Source organism: Jatropha curcas, chromosome 8, assembly GCF_041381405.1.
Source record: "Jatropha curcas cultivar XTBG-Jc1 chromosome 8, XTBG_Jcur_1.0, whole genome shotgun sequence".
NCBI lineage: Eukaryota > Viridiplantae > Streptophyta > Magnoliopsida > Malpighiales > Euphorbiaceae > Jatropha > Jatropha curcas.
Genome location: NC_143158.1, coordinates 27,741,128 through 27,762,622, shown reverse-complemented (window position 1 = coordinate 27,762,622; position 21,495 = coordinate 27,741,128). Strand labels below are relative to the sequence as shown.

At 32.3% G+C, this 21,495-nt stretch overlaps 7 protein-coding genes across 9 annotated transcripts; 5 read left to right on the top strand and 2 right to left on the bottom strand.

Annotated features, from left to right (window-relative positions):
* The first annotated feature begins 1,160 nt into the window (after positions 1 to 1,160).
* On the top strand, positions 1,161 to 1,570 carry LOC105639365 (uncharacterized). The gene has a single exon (XM_012223396.4). It carries the CDS (start codon positions 1,234 to 1,236, stop codon positions 1,462 to 1,464), a length of 231 nt encoding a protein of 76 aa, XP_012078786.1. The 5' UTR covers positions 1,161 to 1,233; the 3' UTR covers positions 1,465 to 1,570.
* Positions 1,571 to 2,431: 861 nt separating this feature from the next.
* LOC105639470 (heme oxygenase 1, chloroplastic) lies at positions 2,432 to 3,581 on the top strand. The gene is given in 3 exon segments (XM_020681367.1): positions 2,432 to 2,852; positions 3,103 to 3,398; positions 3,492 to 3,581. Coding segments are annotated over 3 exon segments (807 nt in total).
* Positions 3,582 to 5,132: 1,551 nt separating this feature from the next.
* LOC105639364 (heme oxygenase 1, chloroplastic) lies at positions 5,133 to 7,619 on the top strand. Its single transcript, XM_012223395.4, has 4 exons — positions 5,133 to 5,723; positions 6,551 to 6,774; positions 7,155 to 7,262; positions 7,394 to 7,619. Exons 1-4 carry the CDS (start codon positions 5,273 to 5,275, stop codon positions 7,484 to 7,486), a joined length of 876 nt encoding a protein of 291 aa, XP_012078785.1. The 5' UTR covers positions 5,133 to 5,272; the 3' UTR covers positions 7,487 to 7,619.
* A 1,813-nt stretch (positions 7,620 to 9,432) lies between these two features.
* Positions 9,433 to 10,221, top strand: LOC105639363 (embryo-specific protein ATS3A). Its single transcript, XM_012223393.4, has 2 exons — positions 9,433 to 9,735; positions 9,870 to 10,221. Exons 1-2 carry the CDS (start codon positions 9,448 to 9,450, stop codon positions 10,140 to 10,142), a joined length of 561 nt encoding a protein of 186 aa, XP_012078783.2. The 5' UTR covers positions 9,433 to 9,447; the 3' UTR covers positions 10,143 to 10,221.
* Positions 10,222 to 11,189: 968 nt separating this feature from the next.
* LOC105639362 (DnaJ/Hsp40 cysteine-rich domain superfamily protein) lies at positions 11,190 to 13,912 on the bottom strand. Its single transcript, XM_012223392.4, has 5 exons — positions 13,707 to 13,912; positions 13,499 to 13,596; positions 12,490 to 12,553; positions 11,765 to 11,861; positions 11,190 to 11,470 (listed from the first exon to the last, which is right to left on the bottom strand). The coding sequence occupies exons 1-5, from the start codon at positions 13,762 to 13,764 to the stop codon at positions 11,392 to 11,394; spliced, it is 396 nt and encodes a 131-aa protein (XP_012078782.1). The 5' UTR covers positions 13,765 to 13,912; the 3' UTR covers positions 11,190 to 11,391.
* Positions 13,913 to 13,991: 79 nt separating this feature from the next.
* Positions 13,992 to 17,625, top strand: LOC105639361 (uncharacterized). Of its 3 annotated transcripts, none has more exons than XM_012223391.4 (9): positions 13,992 to 14,171; positions 14,343 to 14,470; positions 14,770 to 14,842; positions 15,400 to 15,482; positions 16,276 to 16,314; positions 16,592 to 16,662; positions 16,732 to 16,846; positions 17,030 to 17,150; positions 17,277 to 17,625. In XM_012223391.4, exons 1-8 carry the CDS (start codon positions 14,126 to 14,128, stop codon positions 17,102 to 17,104), a joined length of 630 nt encoding a protein of 209 aa, XP_012078781.1. In that variant the 5' UTR covers positions 13,992 to 14,125; the 3' UTR covers positions 17,105 to 17,150; positions 17,277 to 17,625. The 3 variants fall into 3 exon arrangements, with proteins under 3 accessions (XP_012078781.1, XP_020537033.2, XP_037494294.2); XM_020681374.3 differs by lacking the exon at positions 13,992 to 14,171 and adding an exon at positions 14,239 to 14,266; XM_037638366.2 differs by lacking the exon at positions 13,992 to 14,171 and adding an exon at positions 14,261 to 14,272.
* A 161-nt stretch (positions 17,626 to 17,786) lies between these two features.
* LOC105639359 (FkbM family methyltransferase) lies at positions 17,787 to 20,660 on the bottom strand. Its single transcript, XM_012223390.4, has 2 exons — positions 19,843 to 20,660; positions 17,787 to 18,637 (listed from the first exon to the last, which is right to left on the bottom strand). The coding sequence occupies exons 1-2, from the start codon at positions 20,455 to 20,457 to the stop codon at positions 18,278 to 18,280; spliced, it is 975 nt and encodes a 324-aa protein (XP_012078780.1). The 5' UTR covers positions 20,458 to 20,660; the 3' UTR covers positions 17,787 to 18,277.
* Between the last annotated feature and the right edge of the window lie 835 nt (positions 20,661 to 21,495).

The window sequence follows — 21,495 nt, the reverse complement described above, 5'->3', positions numbered from 1 at the left end:
CCGATCAGGTAGTAGTTTGGTTCGTCTTCTCACTTATGTGAGGAGTGAGAGATCATGAGTTCAAATTATTTTCATCATATTTATTTTCACCAATTTGGCAATTTGGTAAGCTAAGAGGAGAGGTACTCTAACTTCAGAACATATTTCTTCTTTTGAAAGATTTTTTTAGTAATTCTTTTTGCACTTATTTGTTTTTTTTTTTTTTTTTAAAGAAAAAAACAGTTATCGTCCTCCTAGGATTGCGTTGGTTTTCCCTTGGGATCCGATGACAACGGGCAACCATCCTCATCTAAAAAGATACAGTCAAATTATTATTAAAAATTTAATAAAAATAAATAAATAAATAAATAAATTCTAAATTATTTTAATTACACATATCTTATGTGTCATCCACTGAATGTAAATATAATCTAACATCTAACGAATATTTAAACTTAAATATTATTTAATGGACGAAAACTAAATATAATCTAACATTTAACGAATATTTAAACTTAAATATTATTTAATGAATGGAATGTAAATATAATCTAACATCTAACGAATATTTAAACTTAAATATTATTTAATGGACGAAAACTAAATATAATCTAACATTTAACGAATATTTAAACTTAAATATTATTTAATGGATGAAAACGAAAGAAAATTTTATTTCTACTATTAATTTTTTTTAATGGAAGAGTGAAAAGATACTTTTTATTTGTAATTTAATACTTAATTACAATTGAGTATGTTATTACTGCAAAATATCTAAATTTAAGTAAAATTGACAGAAAAATCAAAATAAAGTGAAATTGAAAAGTGATATTTTGATATACTAGGTCATTAACTTTATATATAATTAGAGACAATAATATTTAAGTCGTCAAAAATATCCTTACTGAAATTAAGAGTATATTAAAACATCCTTATGCATGACAAATTAAAAACACTTTCAATTTATTTTATATTTGAATTTGTTTATATTTATATTAAGTTATTTTCAATTTACGTATAGATATTTGTGATTAAATGGGAGTAAACTTTCCATATTTTTCTATTAAACTAGCTAACGTATATATCTTTTTCTTTTTTTTTTTTTTTTTCATTAAGAGATTTTTTAAAATCTTTTCGTTAACCGGTAAACTAAGCTTTTTTATATATTAATGAAAGGTCAGCGCGTGGCTACACTCTCTGCTATCGAGACCGGAGCTCAGACAGAGACACCTACTTCCTTCTCCGCCACCTCCAATGGCTCCAAAACGGATCACGAGTCCAGTACCGGACACATGGTATCCATCCCTAGCAGTGACCATGCTCGCGATCGGCCTCGTGGTCACCGCTTCCTTCTTCATCTATGAAGCAACCTCATCTAGGCGAAACCGCAGTCTTGCCAAGGAGCTTGTAACAGGAGCATTGGCATCTTTCTTTCTGGGTTTTGGGTCCTTGTTCCTGCTACTTGCTTCTGGCGTTTATGTGTAGGGTTATTTAGAACCAATTAAAGTTTATGTTAAGCAAGATCATTGTTACTTAATAGAATTTCTTTTTCTTGGTTAAGAGCTGTGGACTTGAACTGTTACAACTACAATCTTTTTGAGTCGTTTCTAAAAAAAAAAAAAAAAAAAAAAAAAAAAAAAAAAAAATATATATTAATGAAAGGTCAATTTCTAAATATTTTTATTATATACCTTCAAAAAATATTTTTATTATATTAATTTGTAAAATACTAATTTATACTGAAATTAGGAATTTTTTTTGGATAATGTTTAAATTAGTAGTTTTAATTAATAATAAAAGATTTTCGTCTTTTTTTTTTTTTTTGTCTAAGTGGGAAACTAAGTTTTTCTATAAACTAATAAAAGGTCAATTCATAGGTATTCTTTTTACATTAATTAGAAGATTTTAAATTTACGTTTAAATTAGGACCTTTTTTAGAATATTTAAATTAAGAAATTTGATTAATATAAAAGTTCTTCACATCATTTACTTTCATTCAAATCACATTAAAAAAAAATTGATATTATTATACGAATAATGACATTTGCAATGAAGTATTACCACCACAAAGTAATAGCAAAATAAAATTCAAAGTTAATAATAAATAATTAAATAAGAAAATATCAATCGTATTTATCTTTTTCTCAATAACTTATAATGCTCATAATTAACTATTCAAAAAACATTGTAAATTAAATAATTAATAACTATAACGAGTAAAAACGTATATTCCATGTTCTTAAATGATAATATACTTAAAATTACTAAACAACATATTAATCATCTTAATTAATTGTATGAATTTAATCATATCTCTTTAAAATTGGAATCCCAAATAAACAAGAATCAACTTTCCATCCTATATATATATATATATATGTAGAGTTTCATCTCAAGTTCGTCACTCAAATTGCAGCAACTCTTAAATATTTTCTTTGCTCACATAATAGAAATGGCTTCTTTTTCTCTAATCTGCATTCCTCTTGCTAAACCTTTATTCAACAAACGTACCCACTTCAACACATTAGCACCTGCTTCTCAGTCGAACATTAACAATTTCCACTCAATGCCTTTGCAATTCAAACCTATAGCAGTTTCCCAGAGGAAAGTAAAAATGGAAGTAATAGCAGGCGAGACACCAAATAAAAAGGGAGAGAGTAGACCAGGATTTGTGGAGGAGATGGAAGCTGCATCATTGAAACTGCACACAAGAGAGCACTCTGAGAAAGGACAAAAGGAGATTAAGCAGCCAGAAGATAGAGCCTTGTCCGAATGGGGCCTTTCCATTCAAGGGATTATAAGCTTTTTAGTTGACAGCAAGTCTGTGTACAATGAACTTGAAGATATCCTGAAAAACCCTGATTTTCCTTTTAGTATGTTTTTGTTTCTATTTTTTTTTTTTACCTCCTTCTATCTCCTTCTATCAGTCGCATCTACAAGTTTTGATTCACTAATTTTGTAAGACCGAAGATGTATCGCGGGCTAGATGATATTGGCGGCTCTAAGTTTTAAATCTCTAATCTTACAAAATCAGCTTGTCTCATATTTCATTTTTCACCTTTTCGCCTTTTCCTCATGCAATATTTTCCGTTACTGATTAGTATTCTTTATATAAATAAATAGATGCGGAGTTGGAAAACACAGGATTTGAGAGGTCTGCGAATTTAGAGAAAGACTTGGAGTGGTTTAAAGAACAAGGGTATGCAATTCCTGAACCTTCTAGTGCAGGTGCTGACTATGCAAAATACCCCAAGGAATTGTCAGAAAATGATCCTCAAGCATTTATTTGCCACTTTTACAATATTTACTTTGTCCACACTGCTGGTGGTCAAATGATTGGGAAGAAGGTACTTATTATTATGCTATATACATGTTTAATAATATATATTATAATAATAGTTCTTTGTAAATTGTAAATTGTACTGCAATTTCAATTCTTTTTTCTTTTTTTTGTTTGAATTATAATTTAATAACTGATACGTTTTATATTTTTATTTGTGACATTGTTTTAGAACTGGACCAAATAAGAGAAAGATCATTGCTTAAAGGAAACTGAAAAGGCATTTGAATATTTGAGAAGGATCCTTCGTCTTATGGCCTAATCATCTTTGTCATCTTATACAATGGTGCAAGCATTGACATATTTATCATAATTTATATTTACTTCTTTAAAATTTTCTCTGATTTGTTAATTTGTACTCAAAAGCTAAAAATACAGGATCTGAAAATAATATCTCTCTCTCTCTTGAAGCACATGTGATTTCCCAGTTGAAAATTTTCTGTGCTAGACTTTCTCGTACGTAAATAAGAAGAGGTGAGAATAAGTAACACGAATAATAAATTATGGATGGTTTATATATTTTATCAATATTTATATTAAATAAATAATACAAAAATTAAAAAAAAAAAAAAAAAAGACTTGCTTGATTCAGGCACTCTAATTTCTTTCTAGAGCATAGTTTGGGCTCGAGACTTGCAGCCAAATTTCGGGCCAAGCGAAGCCCAGATCAGATGATTCCAATAAAGCCCCCCCACACATGAGAGTTATGATTGGCCCGTAGTCCACTCTTTATGTGTTGGATTGGAAACCCATTATATCCCAATAATTTTGAAATTTAACCTATTTTTTCCTGAACTGTTGGCTTGGTTTTCATTTTTTATTTAATTATCTGTATTGTTGTCCAATTCTTTTAGAAGTAAATAATTTATTTAATTTTTTATTTTATCCATATTTAATAGCATTTATATCAATAATATAATACTCTAGTACTCCATAATTAATAACATTCAAATAAATAATTAACCTTTCAAAAAAAAAAACATTCAAATGATTTAGAGTATATAAACAACTTTTTGGAAATAGTCGTATTAGCTAAATCTATTTTTTCTCTGATTATCGTCTTTAAAAATTAAATTTTCATGAAATGATGGATTATTAATATAAGACAATATTAGAAAAAAATAAAAAAATAATTGCAATTTAACTGTGTTGACCCGATATTCATTTTGTATTATCATAATTAATAATATTTTTATTTTTTAATCACATATAATTTAATTAATCTTCTCGCCCTTTTGTAAAAAATATGAAATGTGAGATGATGTGTTGGAGTCGTGTTTGCTATTAAAATTATTACCAATTTTGGAGAAGTAGCCACATATTAGAGTTGGCTATTTTTCTGTTTTCAATTTAGTTTTATTTTCTTTCTCATCGGAAAAATAAAAGGAAAATGAGTGTTACTTTTACAAATTGCCGGAGCAAACGGCCAACCGCTTGGTGGCGTGCAATCGCGCGAGTTTTTGTCATTTTGTCATCGTTCCACAATTCTCCACGGCACGTTTGGATCCACCAAACGTGAGATTACTGTGTTTGCGCATATAAACAAACGACGCCGTCTTCTTTATTGATTTTCCAATTATAAAAAAACAACCAACACTTACAAATATATGAAACAGAATTAACCAGTAATGACACACTTCAAATCACAGACCATCCATCCAAATCCGTAAAGCAACAATTTTTAACTATAAAAAGTCCATTAATATACAAACCAAAGAAAGAAAAACAGAGGTAACCCATACTCCATTATTTTGTAAACTCCCTCTTTGTCTATCGCTTTGTCTTCAAGACTACTTGAACTGCTATTTCAAACCAAAACAGTCTTGTTAGTCTTCTTTTTCTTTATCAGTGAATTGAATTTTCACTTGTTTTTTCTTTTTTTCCAATTCAGAGGTTCCGTATACTCTTTTCCTATTGAATATTATACTATTTGTTCTCAATTATTTGACAAAAATGGCTTCTCTTAATCCAATTTCTCAATCTCAATCTTTACTTAACAAACCCCACCTCCAAGTTTCTTCATCTTCGTGGTTTTCTCTTTCTAGTGTTCATTTCCAATCTGCTTTTGTACCCAAAGGAGTTTCTTTTCAATTTCAAGTTCCTTTGAGAATTGTAAACATGCCTTTGAAAGCTGCTTCTATTGTATCTGCGACGACTGCGGAGAAACCCAGAAAGCGTTACCCAGGAGAGGCTAAAGGGTTTGTGGAGGAGATGAGATTTGTGGCTATGAAGTTGCATACCAGAGAGCAAGCCAAAGAAGGGGAGAAAGTGGTGGAGAAGCCAGAGGAGCGAGCTGTCCCCAAATGGGAGCCTTCAGTTGAAGGGTATTTGAGGTTTTTGGTTGATAGCAAGTTGGTTTATGATGCCCTTGAATCGATTGTTGAAAAGGCAGCTTATCCTTTTTGTGAGTTTGCTTTTTCCTGAACAATTCTCTCTCTCTCTCTCTTTATATATATATATATATATATATATATATATATATATATATATATGCTTCCCACCCTCTTACTTATTTTGTCACTTTTGGCTGTGTTAATGGTTTATTGGATGTTTTTTTAGTTGAACGAAGAGTTGCTATTCCTTAATTTATAGGTGCGATTGATTTTCTTGTATGGATTGATGGGTGTTCTTGGATTGCTTAATGGATTGTGTTATTAATTTCATTGTAATGTAGGAAAATCGGCCTTATATTTATGGTCTCTGGCTATTTTTGAAGTTCTAATTCATTGTCCCTTATAAATGCTGCTAATAGTAGGTTTTTATGGTGAATTATAAATTCTCGTGAAGCTTCATTAAGACTGGTTTTTTTGGTTCAGTTCAGTTTGCAATATATAGGACAAAGGCTAGCGTTGTCCTTGTATGCTTGCCCCGACAGTGTTCTTTCCAATATGGAAATCTCTAAATGGAAATTCTTGGAGCTATATGTTCATTTGGTTCAATGTCAAAAATCATTCAAAAACATATATTTTCCACATTTGCTCATGGATTGGCAGTGTTGGTTTTGCCAGTGTTTGGATTTTCTGGTTTTTGTTGTCGCTTCTTGAAGGTAGCAGTTTCAGTTCTAAAGATATTTATTAGATCTTGCTTGGTTAAATTAGATATAATTTTTGCAAGTTGTTATGCACAACCTGGTTGCGTGATTTTGTGTCTTTCTACCCACATTGATAGATTGCAGTTGGCAATATGTAACTATTAACTTTGGCTGATGACGATTTCCTTCTTTTGCTATAGATGCTGAGTTCAAAAACACTGGATTAGAAAGGTCTGAAAGCCTGGCAAAAGATTTGGAGTGGTTCAAAGAACAAGGCTATGCCATTCCAGAACCTTCTTCTCCTGGTATCAGTTATGCACAGTATCTAAAGGAATTGTCAGAGAAGGATCCTCAAGCATTTATTTGCCACTTCTACAATATATATTTTGCCCATACTGCTGGTGGTAGAATGATTGGGAAGAAGGTAACCATTATTAACTTAGATGTGTCCAAAAATGTTATGTCATAATGTGGAGGTGTAAGACTTGGTTAGATCTAAGTGCTTATGAGCTCATAATATTGTAATGAGTGAGTTGTAAAACATCTTTCTCCCCATAAAATAACTACATTGATATCAATTTGCCTTTCTATTTTGTTTTATATATATTCAACCCCATTTAAGAGAATTCTTGTGAATAAGATGTAAGGATTTATAATGAATTAGGAAGGTATCTTTTTTTGTCATTTAGGGGTTGGATTGCCTAGAAGGCATGCCTACGTGGTTCAGTGTTCTGCCTGATAGGTTAATATCAATAATGGTTGTGAGGGACTCTACTCACATTTTACCTGTTCCGTTTTTGTTAGGTGGCTGAGAAGATACTTAATAGCAAGGAGTTGGAATTCTATAAATGGGATGGTGACCTTTCCCAACTGTTGCAAAATGTTAGGGACAAGTTGAATAAAGTTGCTGAGGTAATTTTCACACTATGCTCGTGTAATGGTAATCTTTCATTGGATACATTTGTATTCTTTACAGATCTTTTATTCCATGTTTTACAGTATTTGTTAACAAATACATGTATTTTGTTCATGTGATTACTCAGAGCTGGACTAGAGAGGAGAAGAACCACTGTCTGGAAGAAACTGAAAAGTCATTCAAATATTCAGGGGAGATCCTCCGATTGATAATATCATAATGTACATAGTTGATCAATCTTCTTTTAATCCTGTGTAACGATGCGCAAGCCTAAGTACTAATGTTCATATTGAAAAACATTTTGTTTTTCCTTATAGTATTATTCTTCAATGAAATGAAACTGCTGTTCTGTACATTACAACTTTAATTTTACACATGAATAGATTTAAGAATGAAGTTTGGTTGAGCCATTATGAAATATTTTTGTTTGTCATCGAAGGGTTGCATTAGCTCAATATTGAATTGTCATTATTTTGCCTGAAGCATTGTTTTGTGGATGAGTTGCGTTTGAGAAGTGAAAGAAAACATTAAATGGCAGAAATTTTATTTGCTATCAAGCGCAAGGAAATAGTTGCAGGCTGGAATGTATGTTGCTGTGAAGACAAGCAGAGTCCTCCAGCAGATGTTGATTGGAGCTTGCATATTTTACTCGAGCAGGTTGTAGTAGCCAAAGAAATTCAGATGCAAAAGCAGTTCTCTTTCAGGATCGAGAAGCTCTCTAAAATGTAAGTCCATCTAGGCATCATACTGCTCTTTACTAATTCTCCAAAAGCTTTTCATTTTCAGGATGAAGCTTACAAAAGCCACAGAATTGCAGAATGAAAGCTTTTCATTCGGTTTCTGTATTTACTGAAAACACGGCTCATTTTCAGGATGTAGTACTGTGATTTCTATCTGTTTTAAGCTCCTACTTTGCCTTTTTAGCTAAATGAAGCAGAAAATGGAACCATTAACTGCTTAATTGGTACCTTGTGCTGGTGGAACATAAAAATAAAGCAAAAAATGGTCTGGATAGGCCTAGTTGGCAGAATCTAAATGCACTTTGGCTCTTTAACTTCAGACCATACAGTTGATAGGGACATGGCGTCTAGGCTTTTCATTAATTACTTATTGCCCGACCATCCATCTAAAAGGGGCACTGAATGTGGATATGTATATAACTCGTTACTTTCCTTTTTCTCTTTCTTGAACAAAATGATTTGGGTTTGAAAACTCTTTATTACCGGAGAGTTATTAAATCAACGTTTCACATCGCTGTGTACTGCAATAATTTTTGAAGTAATTTTTAGCTTTTTTATCAGAAATGCTAATGTTGTGTCTGATAACAGCTTTTTAAATAATTTTTATCAGTTTAAATTCTATTTTTTATAGTGTTCGGTAACATAATATTGAACTAACTTTTAAAGGTTAAAGTAGTGTTTATAAAAAGTTAACTTATAGAATTTATAAAAAGTTAACTTATATAACATTTAGATTTTAGTGTTTCATAAAAAACTACTCAAATAGCTAACAATTAAATGCTACTAAAACAATTAACTGTTACTAAAAACAGCTAATTTTGCCGAACAAATCAGACTCTAAATGTTGTTTTTATAGTATTTGGTAACATAATATTTGAAGTAACGTTTAGATATTAAAATAACGTTTTCTAAAATTTAAAAAGTTAACTCATATAAAGCTTTTAGCCTTTTACGTATAACTATTAACTAAATGTTACTAACACAACTATCAGCTATCTAACGGACCCGTTTCTAAATTACCAGAGCCTTTGCCGGTTCTAACATTTAAGCTTACAAAGTTTCAGTGGACTTGCAATTAGATTTAGGCATTAAGTCTCTTTAAAGCATAGCCCATTTCTAAATTAGCACTGCTTGCCTGGATGGGCCGTTGCAAAAACATTAACAAAATCACTGCTAATTTAGAAACTCCAACCCATTCATTTATTTTTCCCACTGGTTTGTTTGTTATACTTTGACAAGTCCAATGGATCCAAATAGAAATAATACTATTGACTATTTTCGAAAAGGAAAAGACGAAAACAGACTGCTCAGATCTCATTTGATTTGAATTATTTTGTTGTCAGATTAGGATGAAATTTTATATATTTTTCTATTTTTTAAATCTCTAACAACCACACATATACATTATTACATATATATAAATATATTTAGTGTTGATAAGATGAACCTAGCTGCTCCAAAGTCCAACCAGCAGAGTGACAAAAAAGAAATGATGAGACCAGTCTCATATCTTTTCCTCTCTGTCTTCATCTACATAATATTTCCACCTACATATGCTAGATCTCTTTCTTCTCCAAATCCTCATATTCTCAAATCCTTCAACCCCAAAATCAAAATTGAATCTGCAAAAAGCTGTTCTTATACAGTTGTAATAAAGACCAGCTGCTCCTCTCCATCTTACACCAGAGACCAAATCAGTCTTGCATTTGGCGATTCCTATGGCAACGAGGTTAGTGTACTGTAAAACATTCCTTTTGACTCGGTTTTCTCGGGAACCAAACAAATTTAAGTATTTAACATAAACCCAGAAAAGAATAAAGGATTATAATTAATGAGTATCTAACAAATTTTCTTTCTTTGTAGGTGTACTTGAAAAGGCTTGATGATCCATCATCAGGAACATTTGAGAGATGTTCTTCAGAAACTTTCAAGATAAATGGTCCGTGCATGTATGATATTTGTTATCTTTACTTGCGTAGGAAAGGATCGGACGGCTGGAAACCTGAGACTGTGAAGATCAGCGGTTCACATATTAAGACTGTTAATTTCTATTATGATTTAGCCCTTCCAAATGGAGTTTGGTATGGGTTTAATCAGTGTCGTCGTCGTCGTGCTTCTCTCCCTGCAATCATGTAGATGACGACAATATATTAATTTTTGTTTATGTCGTCTGCTTTTGGTTAATATAATAAAAATAATCGATTTTTTGTTTTTATTTATTTATTTTATATTGACTTGTCAACCCAATTAGAGAGATGTAAGTGTTTCATGATAATTGGTGATCATTTCATGTTTTTTTATATACGATTTTTTCCCAAATGTGCTTGTTGTTTGTATTTATTAATTTTTAAATGTTAATAAATGCAATTTAATTTATATAAATAATTTTCTATTAGTTTATATATAATTTCTACTAGTTTTTTCTTATAAATTATTATTTATAATATTATGAATAATTTATAATATTAAAAATTTAACAAAATAGAAAAAAATAACATTTTATGAAATAATAGAATAAAAAATTTTAATAATCAGATAATTTGTTAAGGAAATAACATGTCTACAGTATAAAATATTATTATAATTTGACAACAAAATTTTTATGAAAATAAAATTACTTATCAACCAAATTGAATTTTTAATGAATTTATATTCTATTTTCTATCAAACAAGAAATCTTATTATAACCGGAAATAACTTACATTTATTTTAAGTCACGGAAAGGAAATATAATAACCAATTAAATTAAAGATTAATTAAATATAATATATTCTTACCATATTTAATATGTACCTTATATTGTATAATATAACCAATCAAAATAAAATTTACTTTTATTTTTACGACCAATAAAATTAAAATCTTTGAAGATATTATATTCTTATCATATTTAGTATATATCTTATGTATATAATATAATTTATTAATTTATACAATAGAAATTAATATACCAATCAAAATTAAATTACCTTTATTTTTTCAATCAATCAAATTAAAATCTTTAATGATATTTTTATCAATTCATAAGTTCAATAAGGATGTTTAATATCATTAAGGATGTTTTTATCAATCCTTAATGATATTTAATGTAGGATCAATGACTAACAGAAGCTACCAATGTTGGAATTCTTATAAGCTAGAACTTAAACAGAACAAACTTATCAACTATAATGACAACAATCATAGAAGAAATTCGAACTTTTTCTAATTGTTATTTTGTTCGAGTAACATAAGGAAATTAGGTTGCCCCATAATCAAAATACAAAACTTTTCAGTCTAACAAGCGTTTCTTCATTAACAAAATACAAAACATAGAAAAATAATCGGATGCGTATTTTTGAAGTTCAGCAACTCACTTAAGATTTGATCTCATGAGATGAGAGTTTTAATCATCAAAAGTGCTCATGAATCCACCGAGAAAGCCAGCTCCGTTGCAACTTCCACAGAGAATATCCCTTTTACCTCTGCAAGGAAATACATGTTTTAAAAAGTCAAGATTGCAACGCAAGAGCAAGCAAATTTATGTTACATTTGTTTGCAATTTCAGAAAAAATATATAGGAAAAACTTCACTGTTGTGTTTTGTCGATAGTTCATTGCATACCATCAGGAATAAAATAAGTAGGAATGTGCTTAGTTTTTCAGTATAGAATCGAGACAAAAGATTCATATAGCCCAACACAATTTGTTTAGGATTATGACTTAGATGTTGGAGGACAATAAAAGAAAGGGAAGGGGAAAAAAATATTGATAAAGTACCTGCAGAGCCAGCATAATCCACCAGCTTTGAACTGTCCATTGAAGTGGTCCACAGAATTGACACCAGTTCCTTTGCATTGGGAACATATTTTAGCACCTGGTATTTTGACAGGAACAGTCAAACTAATGTGAACTGAAATTCTTTCTCACTGTTTTATCAAGAAAGAATGATTTTCTAAATCGAAAAGAAAACTCGTGTAGAATATTGGAAATAATTGGCTCGATTCATGCGTGAAATTTAATAAATCATGGACAAATATTGGATGATTGGAAAGATATATTAGCAGCACCGTTTGACCATAGAGAGTTTTGCGATAAAAGCAGAAAAGTCTACCTTATTAAAAAGGTACAGTATGTTAACAAATTCAAAGCTCCAATCAGATCGAGGAACAAAAGGGTTAAATACCCTTAAATATGTTAACACATTGAAAGCTCTAATCAGATCAAGGAATTCATCAGAAATGTCACATTGCTGGTCAACAATTCTAAGTAAACTCCAACAAATGAATCCCCTACCTTTCACAGGGATTAGCATCAGCAGATCTAAGTAATGCATAACTAGACAATGAGTACAGAACTGCCTTTGGAGAAGCATGTGAAGATGGAAGTTTCAGTAGGGCCATGTACAACCAGCAATTATAAATGAAAAGCATTCATCTCTCACTTATCAAACACAAGTTAAAGTCACGAAGGGAAAAGCTAAAACAAATGGGTTTTGAGCTCACCGTTTCCATCACAGTCAGCGCAAACTATGCTATTTGGTTTTGTGCCTTTATTACCACCTGCAGCCTGGCATAAAAACAGAAAAGTAAATTAATTTTCATGGGAAATTACATAGAAATAGAGGAAAAACGGGAAGCTCAAATTTTCATGCATCATCAATTCTAGTGAGCCTTATCTCAATCTCATTTGAAATTGTTATATGAACTTTTAACCATTTATTTAACCTAAATTTATTCCATGAATCACCAACTTTTCCCTTAAAGACCCATTTAAATAATTTAGCCATTTGACCCCAGAATTTATCAGTAGCAAAAACATGATGTTTCTTGCAAACAACTAGTCTACTAGGCTAATTTTGCCATTACTATTACCCATCCACTACCATAAAGATGCAATGATCAGTAAATAATATCTTAGCGTCCATGCCTTGAAATATGTTGAAAATTAACTATATGAACAAATTTTTCTTGGATTTGACAAATAGGCATCAAACAATCATGTTTCATAATTACTCCACCACAATCCACATCATTTTTGTCTTAATATCTTCCTCTTCGATTGCCACTAGACTGACTTGTTCATGGCCGGACCTGGATTTGAAAAATGCCAAAATTTCCAACTACTTGGCCCACCCAGCCTGCACCCTTCTTCGCAGATTGAAGCCTGCCGCCCGCTCACAAATGGAAGCGGTTGACTATATTACTACTTCAATCCAATAAATATCAGAATAATCATTCATATCCCTTGCAATTTGTCTCCAACTTTTCCTTATGTCCTCCCTTAATTTTGCCTCACACAACATAAATATCACATATTTTAAGTCAACCAACAGAGTCTTACCAAACAATGGAATTCATGAAAAATTAGAAAATGTACAAAAGCCCGTTATCAAACTATTCCAGTCATCTAAACCAAGCAACATCACATACTGCATGGAATCTATTTTCCTTTTTAATTCAATTTATTATCGGAATTAAAAACCTTTTTTTTTTTTTTTTGACAAGCACTCACCTTAGCCTCCAACGATTGAAATTTACTACTTTTAGAGCTTTGGAAAATTTTGCCCACTCGAAGAACCTTTCCAGCAACAGAGTCCCCAAGAATTACTCCTAATATCATCACAAAATAAAGCATAATAAAAAAAATTGCATATAAAGAATACTAGATACAGTAAAGCTCGATAGAGAGACAGAAATAGAGATTTTGTAGAGTGAAATACCTGGTTTGTTTGGAGAAACCAAGGAGCAAACAGGGGTAAAACATAAAGTGTTTACCATTTTAAAGAGAAATGCAAATCTGGGTTCTTTTCTGAATGATATATGAGCAGAAAGATAAAATCTTTAACTAAAGACAGTCAAAAGAGAGCGAAACTCTGTTTCTGTGCGCGTTTCAATTGTTGGTGGTAATGAACGCTCATATATTACTAACCAGATAAGGCTTCATTAGTTTCGAAAGAAAGAAGACAACCGTTCCCTTTTATTTTACTTAAATGCCCTTCTCTGTAAACAGTATTGTCTTCAAGAAACAAGGGCATTGATGTCAATAAATCATTTGACCCAAATTTGCAGAAAGTGCTAGTCAAAAAACAGAAAAAAAAAACCAGAGAGATTGTTTCTGAAAAGTAGAAAGCAAAAAAATATGGCTACTGCTCTGTTATCCACCGCTTGCTTTCTCCCTTCAAATAGTAATTACTTCCAAAGCTTAGCAAGAATCTTTGTTTCCTGGTTGAAGAATATTCCCTGATTATGTTTTGTAGGAATGCTATGAAAATAATTATGGGTCTGGGTATTTAATTTTAATCTGTTTATGTTTATCATTTTTTTATTGCAACTTGTTAAAGTTTTCTTTCATGCAGATAAAGTAGGGACTAGACTTGTGGTGAATTTGAAGAGTTCCTTCTATGGTAAAGTGATTTGTAGTCAAAGTTTCTTAAGGAGAGAGATTAAGAGAATCCATGGACACAGATTTGTCATTACCTCAGTGGTTTGCAATTCTTTGCCATTCTGTCTTTACTTGAATTTCATTTCTGCTGCTTACATTAATTACACTGACATCGCCATCAAGAGAGACCTGTGCTTGACCTAAGGTCAATTAGCAACTTGAGTTCTAGGAAATAAAGATTGTAATGGATGCTCAGACAATTTGAATTTTGCATAAATTGGTGAATTAGCTTTTTTAGGTGCTTATAGATAATTGAATTAATGGGTTTAGGACATGGATTTGCATCCATTTTGGTGTAGTTCTTGAATTTTTTTTATATGAAATTTTCTTGTTTTGCGCAGCTTGGACGAAAGGTAAGAAAGAGAGAGACAGTTGTTCCGGAGCCAGATTACCGGATACCAATTGTCCTACTCGGTCAGTACATAAGAGCTCTATTTTGAATCTCTTGATTGGGATTTTATTTGGTGATTTTTTACTTTGTAATGTGAGGGGAGAGCTATAAAATCAAATTGAACTGAACTACATATCTGTATAAGTAGTGCATTTCTGATCATAATTTCTTCTCTTAGTTGATAGTGACTATTAAACCAAAGAACTATAGCATTTCATGAATTTTGTATATTGATGCATGTGTATCCAGACTTGGACAGTTTTTCTACCTGTATTTATTCATATCTGCAGCTATGCATATGCAATGTATGTATCAATATTTGCAAATGGGCAATGTTTTTTCGGTTTTTAATATGTATAGAGTAATGTTAATGAATGAAAATAAAATTCACATTAGAGAACAAAACTGCAAAGATTCAAAGCACACCTCCCAAGTCCCAACTGCAATTATTTGCAAATTCCTATTTTAACTATTTTAATTATATAGAAATTCGTTGTGGACCTTGCATTCAGTGCTTGCTCGGTTGCTCTTGCTTACTATATTCTTTTTCATCTCTAATAAATTTTTTATGAGGAAACAGGTTTTGCTGGTGGATTAGCATATACAAATAATTTTTTGCCAGCTGCACCTGTTGGTCTGCTTGGATTGCTCCTATTATTGCAGGTAGCTTCAATATAAAGTTTTTTCACATTGTCTAATGACCCAACCTGTCAACTTTCTCTCAAGGTTAATTTCGGGCATTGGTTCTTCATCATGGACAAGGTGAGAGGTCCTGAGGATAAGAATGATTCACAACCAAGTCACTCAAGAGGCAATGATATTGCAAATTTACTTAATTGGTATCCAAACACAATTGCAATGCGGAGTTAGCCGCACAGCTGGGACAGAAAATGCTTCAGCAGGCCGATTTCAAAAGGTTCGAGCATCAGAGCTTTGGAGCAATGATGCCAGGCTGTTTCAGCAGGTTTCAATGCTGCGTTAATGGCTAATGCCACTCATTTGAAGTGGCAAAGTGTGATTCTGAGAAGTTCTTTCTGGTCCGGTTCCTTTGTCGTGAAACACATTTACCTCATTGCAACTAATGCCCGAAATGTTAACTAACCCAGAAATTGACCTTGAAGGAAAATTTAGAAGCGTTGTGGATTGGATGTTAACTGACCCAGAAATTGTCCTTGAGAGAAAATTGAGAAGCATTGTGGATTCGAGATGACATGACATTCCCTATCTGGTTGATTTGGAAATTCGTTTTTGGGAGACAACAATGCCTTATTTCCTCATCACATATCATTTTGATGTAGATTTTTCAATCAATAATGTATTGACAAAAAAATTTCATACCAGTCAATCTTTTTTCTTAAGCTTTTCCTTAAATTTCCTTGAACAAGTTTCATCTGTTGGCAGCTCAGCATCTGCTACTTTTTGCGATACATGCTAATAATTTGTTCCTTTCTTCCAGACAACAAGAGTGAGATTTGTTTTTGACGATGAAGCTCTGGTTAGTTCACTAAATTTCCCTTTTGAATACAGAGATAAAATTTTCATAATTTGTCACTCGTATATAATTCGGCATTATTTTCCTAAAATTTTCTCAGTTGTTTAGTTATAAAGATGACTTTTGGTTGGCTCAACAGTTGAGTCCTCTATCTCTTAAGGAATTTTAATTTGGACTTGTACAATGAATATCTGCTATTTAGCATTTTCTATTCCTGTTAATTGTTGATTCAACTGCATTTAAATTTGCCCCATAATATATGATCCCTGTGGTCGCATAGGAAGTCAAAGTAGGAGAACAGCTTGAGGATTCAGGTGAAAATGTATTTGTGGGTGGAAAAAACCGATGGAAGTAAGTACACTCTCTGTGCTCCATCTAAATTCAATGAATAATTAGTTACTGACCTACTTATTTTTACAGATATTCAACATTTGTAAATTGGGAATTGTGGTGGCCAAATTTCCCTATTTTGGTGTATTTTAAAGAGACTCAAACAAAACCTGAAGGACAAGTGCACTTCTTCCCAGTAATTTTTGTAAGTAATCATCAGAACCTGAACATAGCAGCTTGTGCTGCTCGCCTCTAGTTGTAAATGCAATTGGGTTCCTATATATTTGAAACTGAGAACAGAATTAAAGAAAAGATTTGATGTTTAGAAAGAATATCTGTGACTTGGGCTATTTCTTTTACTAAATTCTGACTGTTCTTTTGCTCATAGAATGGTAAGCAACTTTATGATGTAATGGTGGAGAGAGCTGGCCCCTCAAAAACTAGCGGACCAAAACAATCCTAAAAGTTCAGTGTTCATGGTGGCAACAATCGATATGAGATTCAATGAGGTGTGGTAGAATATTTAAAACATTATAGTATATTTATTCAATTAAAGCTATGCTATAAATTTCTAGTTATCGATTGTGCAAATTGTTCCATAGTGATGCAACTTCTCTTTATCATTTTTCTTGCAGGGTAAAAGTATATTTGCTGCTTCTAATGGAAAGCTTGATTTTGTACATATTTTTCACCATATGCTGCACTACTGCATCAACTGTATCTTAAATTTGAATTCAAGAGCAATTTTAACTAGTGCAATTGTGTATTTTACACCCTCGATTGCCGTTAATAGCAAAGATTATCTATAGTGATTGTTCATGTGTTCCTGCTGAGGTTGCTGGAATTCTCAACCGTTGGTGCAATTGTATTTTGCCTTCTCATGTGCAGAAGCCTGAGAATGATCACTTGATCATTTAATTTGTTATGATGATAACTGTTCTTTTATCTTATTTTGAGTAAACAGACAAAGCAAGTATTTTCCAATCTAATGGCTTTCAGCTCCTTTCTTTTGATTCAGACAATAGGGGAATTTTCCAATTCCAACAAGCAATGAGTATGTGCATAGATTTTCGCTTGTTTTAGCATTTATAAAAAATGGCAAGCCCCCTAGAACGGTAAAGATTATACCATCCTACTATCAACACTTTCAGCTAGTAATCTATTCAGTTTCCCATAATAGAGGTCAAAGGGTTATAACATTTTCTCTTTGAAGAATATACTTGTGCAAATAACATGACCAGGAAAAGTTACAATCAAGAAGCTTGAATTTGCACACTAAATCTGAATAAAAAATTTACTGGCTGTTAACCTGGACAAGGTTTTTGTTTTCTGTAATCTGGGCTCCACAAGCAGCTCTTCGAGGAGTGTAATTACATGAGTTAAATTTGGCAGTTGTAACACCAGCAACGCTTGGATCCAAAGTATAGCCCCCTTTAACTCGTATAATTTGAAGTCTTGAAGCAGTGGTATCATTGGCTCACCACACGCTACGCATAATTCTTTGGAAGAGCAAAAATGAAAAAGAATCACGCATTGAAGCCAAGCAGCCAAACTCATTTCGTTTCTCAAAAATAAAGATGTGGAAACCGAGTCTTCCAGCTACGTTTCTTCCCCATGGCAAATTTCACCACCTTCATTACTCCTTGGTGCAGTGAGCATCTGTACCATGCTGGTTACAATGATAATATCCCACACTTTTTAGGAAGTCCCGGATTTCTCTGGCACTGCTGTTGCTGGCTTGCAATAAACGTTCATCTTCCTCATAGATTAAGTATGGAGCTTCACCCTTCTTTCTTGACAGTAACTTTAAGGCTCCTTTCAATACATGATATTCCCAGCCCTGAACATCAATTTTGAGCAAAAGCACTGGCTCTGAGTCTGGAATTAGTTCGCCAAGGGGAATAGTCCTCACTTGAACAGCTATTTCTTCATTGGAATTGAATGCCAGCTTTGCACCAGTGGCTGAAACAGCACTATTATCAAGTCGGCCAACCAGCTGGAGGCATTAAGACAGATTATAATGATTAGTACAGAAGATAGAAGAAATAGATTGACATGATGCAACTTAAGAGAGACTCTAATTTCTTAATCTAGCAAACAAGCAAACTATCAATAATATAAGGATCAAAACTGCATTAATGACCTTGAATTTTTTATAAGAAAAATTTTCTTCTGATGTTGCAGAAAATCAATAGTACATTAACCAAAATTATGTGCACCTTCTCCTAAACAGTTCCAAAACCATGCATACCCAACAAAGTTTACCCTATATTATCATTCATCAAATTAGCTAGTAGCTATTGGCATATTGACTCCTCGCATTTCAGTCAATAAACTTTATTTCCAATTTATTGACCAAGACAATCTTAAATACCCTTGGCTTGGCTTTGAGGTTTGTAAAATCAGAACCATTACTTCAGATTGAAGACAATAATACCAATCTATAAATGAACACTAGCACTTAATTACTTCAGAAAGAGCAACAATTTACATTACATAAGGTTATCTTCTTTGCTAATGACTTCATTCCATGATGATAACTAAGCATAAGAGAAAAATAAATCCAGCATAGTGTAAAACAAAGCTTACTGATATCAAATCAGTAATGTAAATGCAGCTAAGCACCCAACCATATAGCCATTCAAACATGAATCTTACAGCCTGTTTGGTTTAAATGAATTCCATAAAAATTGATGGCATTCAATTATTCATGTTTTATGTGTTTGGTTTGAAAACACTTACAATTCAATTCCATGGAATTGGTTATAACTAATCAAATTCTATTAAATTTGACAGAGCTTGAAATGAATTCCACAAAATTAACACAACATTTATATTAATTTTAAAGTTTAGTATGTGCTTATCAATGACAACATTTATGTTGTTATATAAACCTCCTATATTATAAGGTGTGTGAATTTGGGTAGTTTAGGAAGTGGAGGATAAATGAATTTCAATTATCAAATTATACGAACGACCAACTATATCAAATTCAATCGAATTCTGCACTTTAGGTAGTATCATACTCGAATGAATTCTAACTAGAACACTGTTAACTAGCCAACCATACTTCCTGACAATAGCATTCTCTTCTCTCAAAAGAAATAAATAAATAAAAATAAAAATAATATTCTTATAAATTCCATATTCTCAACCACCTAGTTAAACCAAGAACCTCAAGGTTGAGCTAAAAGCCATTACCTTATGAAAAGTAATATTCCCAATCCGGTCAGAAACAGCAGCTTCAAAAACAGTGACTAGGTCCCCAACTTTATTAAACCAAATCCCATCACAAATCCTCTGCAAGTTCTCAAAAACTGGTTCAAATGCCAAAACTCTAAATCCCATAACTGCCGCAGCAAAACTCGCCATACCTACATTGGCGCCTACATCCACCACCAACCCATTTTTCCCTTTCATCCCTTCCAACAATCCCTGAATTGTTGCCGATATATCCGGTTTCCTGAAGGGCTTTCCTTTTAGAAGCCTCACAATGTTCTTATGGGGCTTATCGGGTAATGACCCGAAATCCGAGAGAGAGAATAAAAATGGGTACTTGAGTTTTTCTACAGTATTGGCAACTACTGGATAGGCCTGTGGGGATTTTAGGCAATCGTAGGGAGGGATTGGGTAATTTGGGATTTGTGTTTGGATTATGGGTTTTGAAATAGATGTGAGATTTGGGTTTGATGGAGAGCGAGAGGAAAAGAAGAAGAAGAAGAAGAGAAGAGAGATAGTGAGGAAGAGGAGGAGGAGAAGAGGCTTGGAAGAGAGAAGTTTTGGGTGTTTGGTTTCTCTTTTCCAGCCATTTGCCATGGAAGTTTTCCGGGAAAATTTGGCTGTTTCAGTGTTAAAATATGGACTCTCCTAAGAAAGTGTAGAATTTTCCGGCAACACTAAGATGGGATCTGAAGATGGAGAGTTTTGTGTCAAACTGGAAAAGGGCGAGCTCGGAGCATCCACGGAAATGGTGATTCCGTATTTTGAATTGAGAGATTGGATCTAGTAAGGGGAAGTCTAGATTAGAATTGTCCTGCGAGTTTCACACGTTTTATACTGGGGGTATTAATGTCATTTAGCACTTTGGCCTTACTAGGCTCAACTCAAGTGAACCCGGGAATTTTAGTTTGCAACTTTTGTTTGTTAAATTCAATTCATATAGTTTAGGATCCTTTTGAATAAAACAAAATTAATCAAGCTTATCAATTTCTGTGTTTAATTTTTTATTTTGGGTAAAGAAGTATGTAGTCTATAAAATTTGGTTTAATTCGTGACTTTGATGAAGGGCTTAATCGTCGTTCATTGTATTGATAATGCCTAATTAGACCTATCAAGTTCTGTTTTTTAAGGACCTAAAATGTCAGTTCACCGAAGAAACCACACCCACCCCTAATTTTATGTAAGCTGACCACTTCTAATTTCATGTAAGCTTCTCTGTAGAATATTCATTTATCTAAAGTTTAAATTGCAGCAATTTGCGAAAAATAAAGGTGAGCACGTTTGGTTCAAAACAAAATACAGAATCAACCAAACAATAGAACCCAAATTGGTTCAGTTCAATTCAATTAGACAGTTCAACCAAATCAATTTAATTCAATTTTGCTTTTTTGAAATTCGATTAATCAATTTCAATTCAATTTTCATCAAGAAAACCAAATATATCAAACAACCAATTTTTGTAAAGTTAGCAAATTTTAATTCAAACCGAACTAAAATGACGTTATTTAGATATATTCAACTCAGCTTTCCACTAAATAGGTTGGTTTAGGAAGGTTAGATATTAATTATTTCGGTTTTTTTTTACTAATAATATCAAAATATTTCAATTTAATTCATGCCTATTTGATTCAGTTT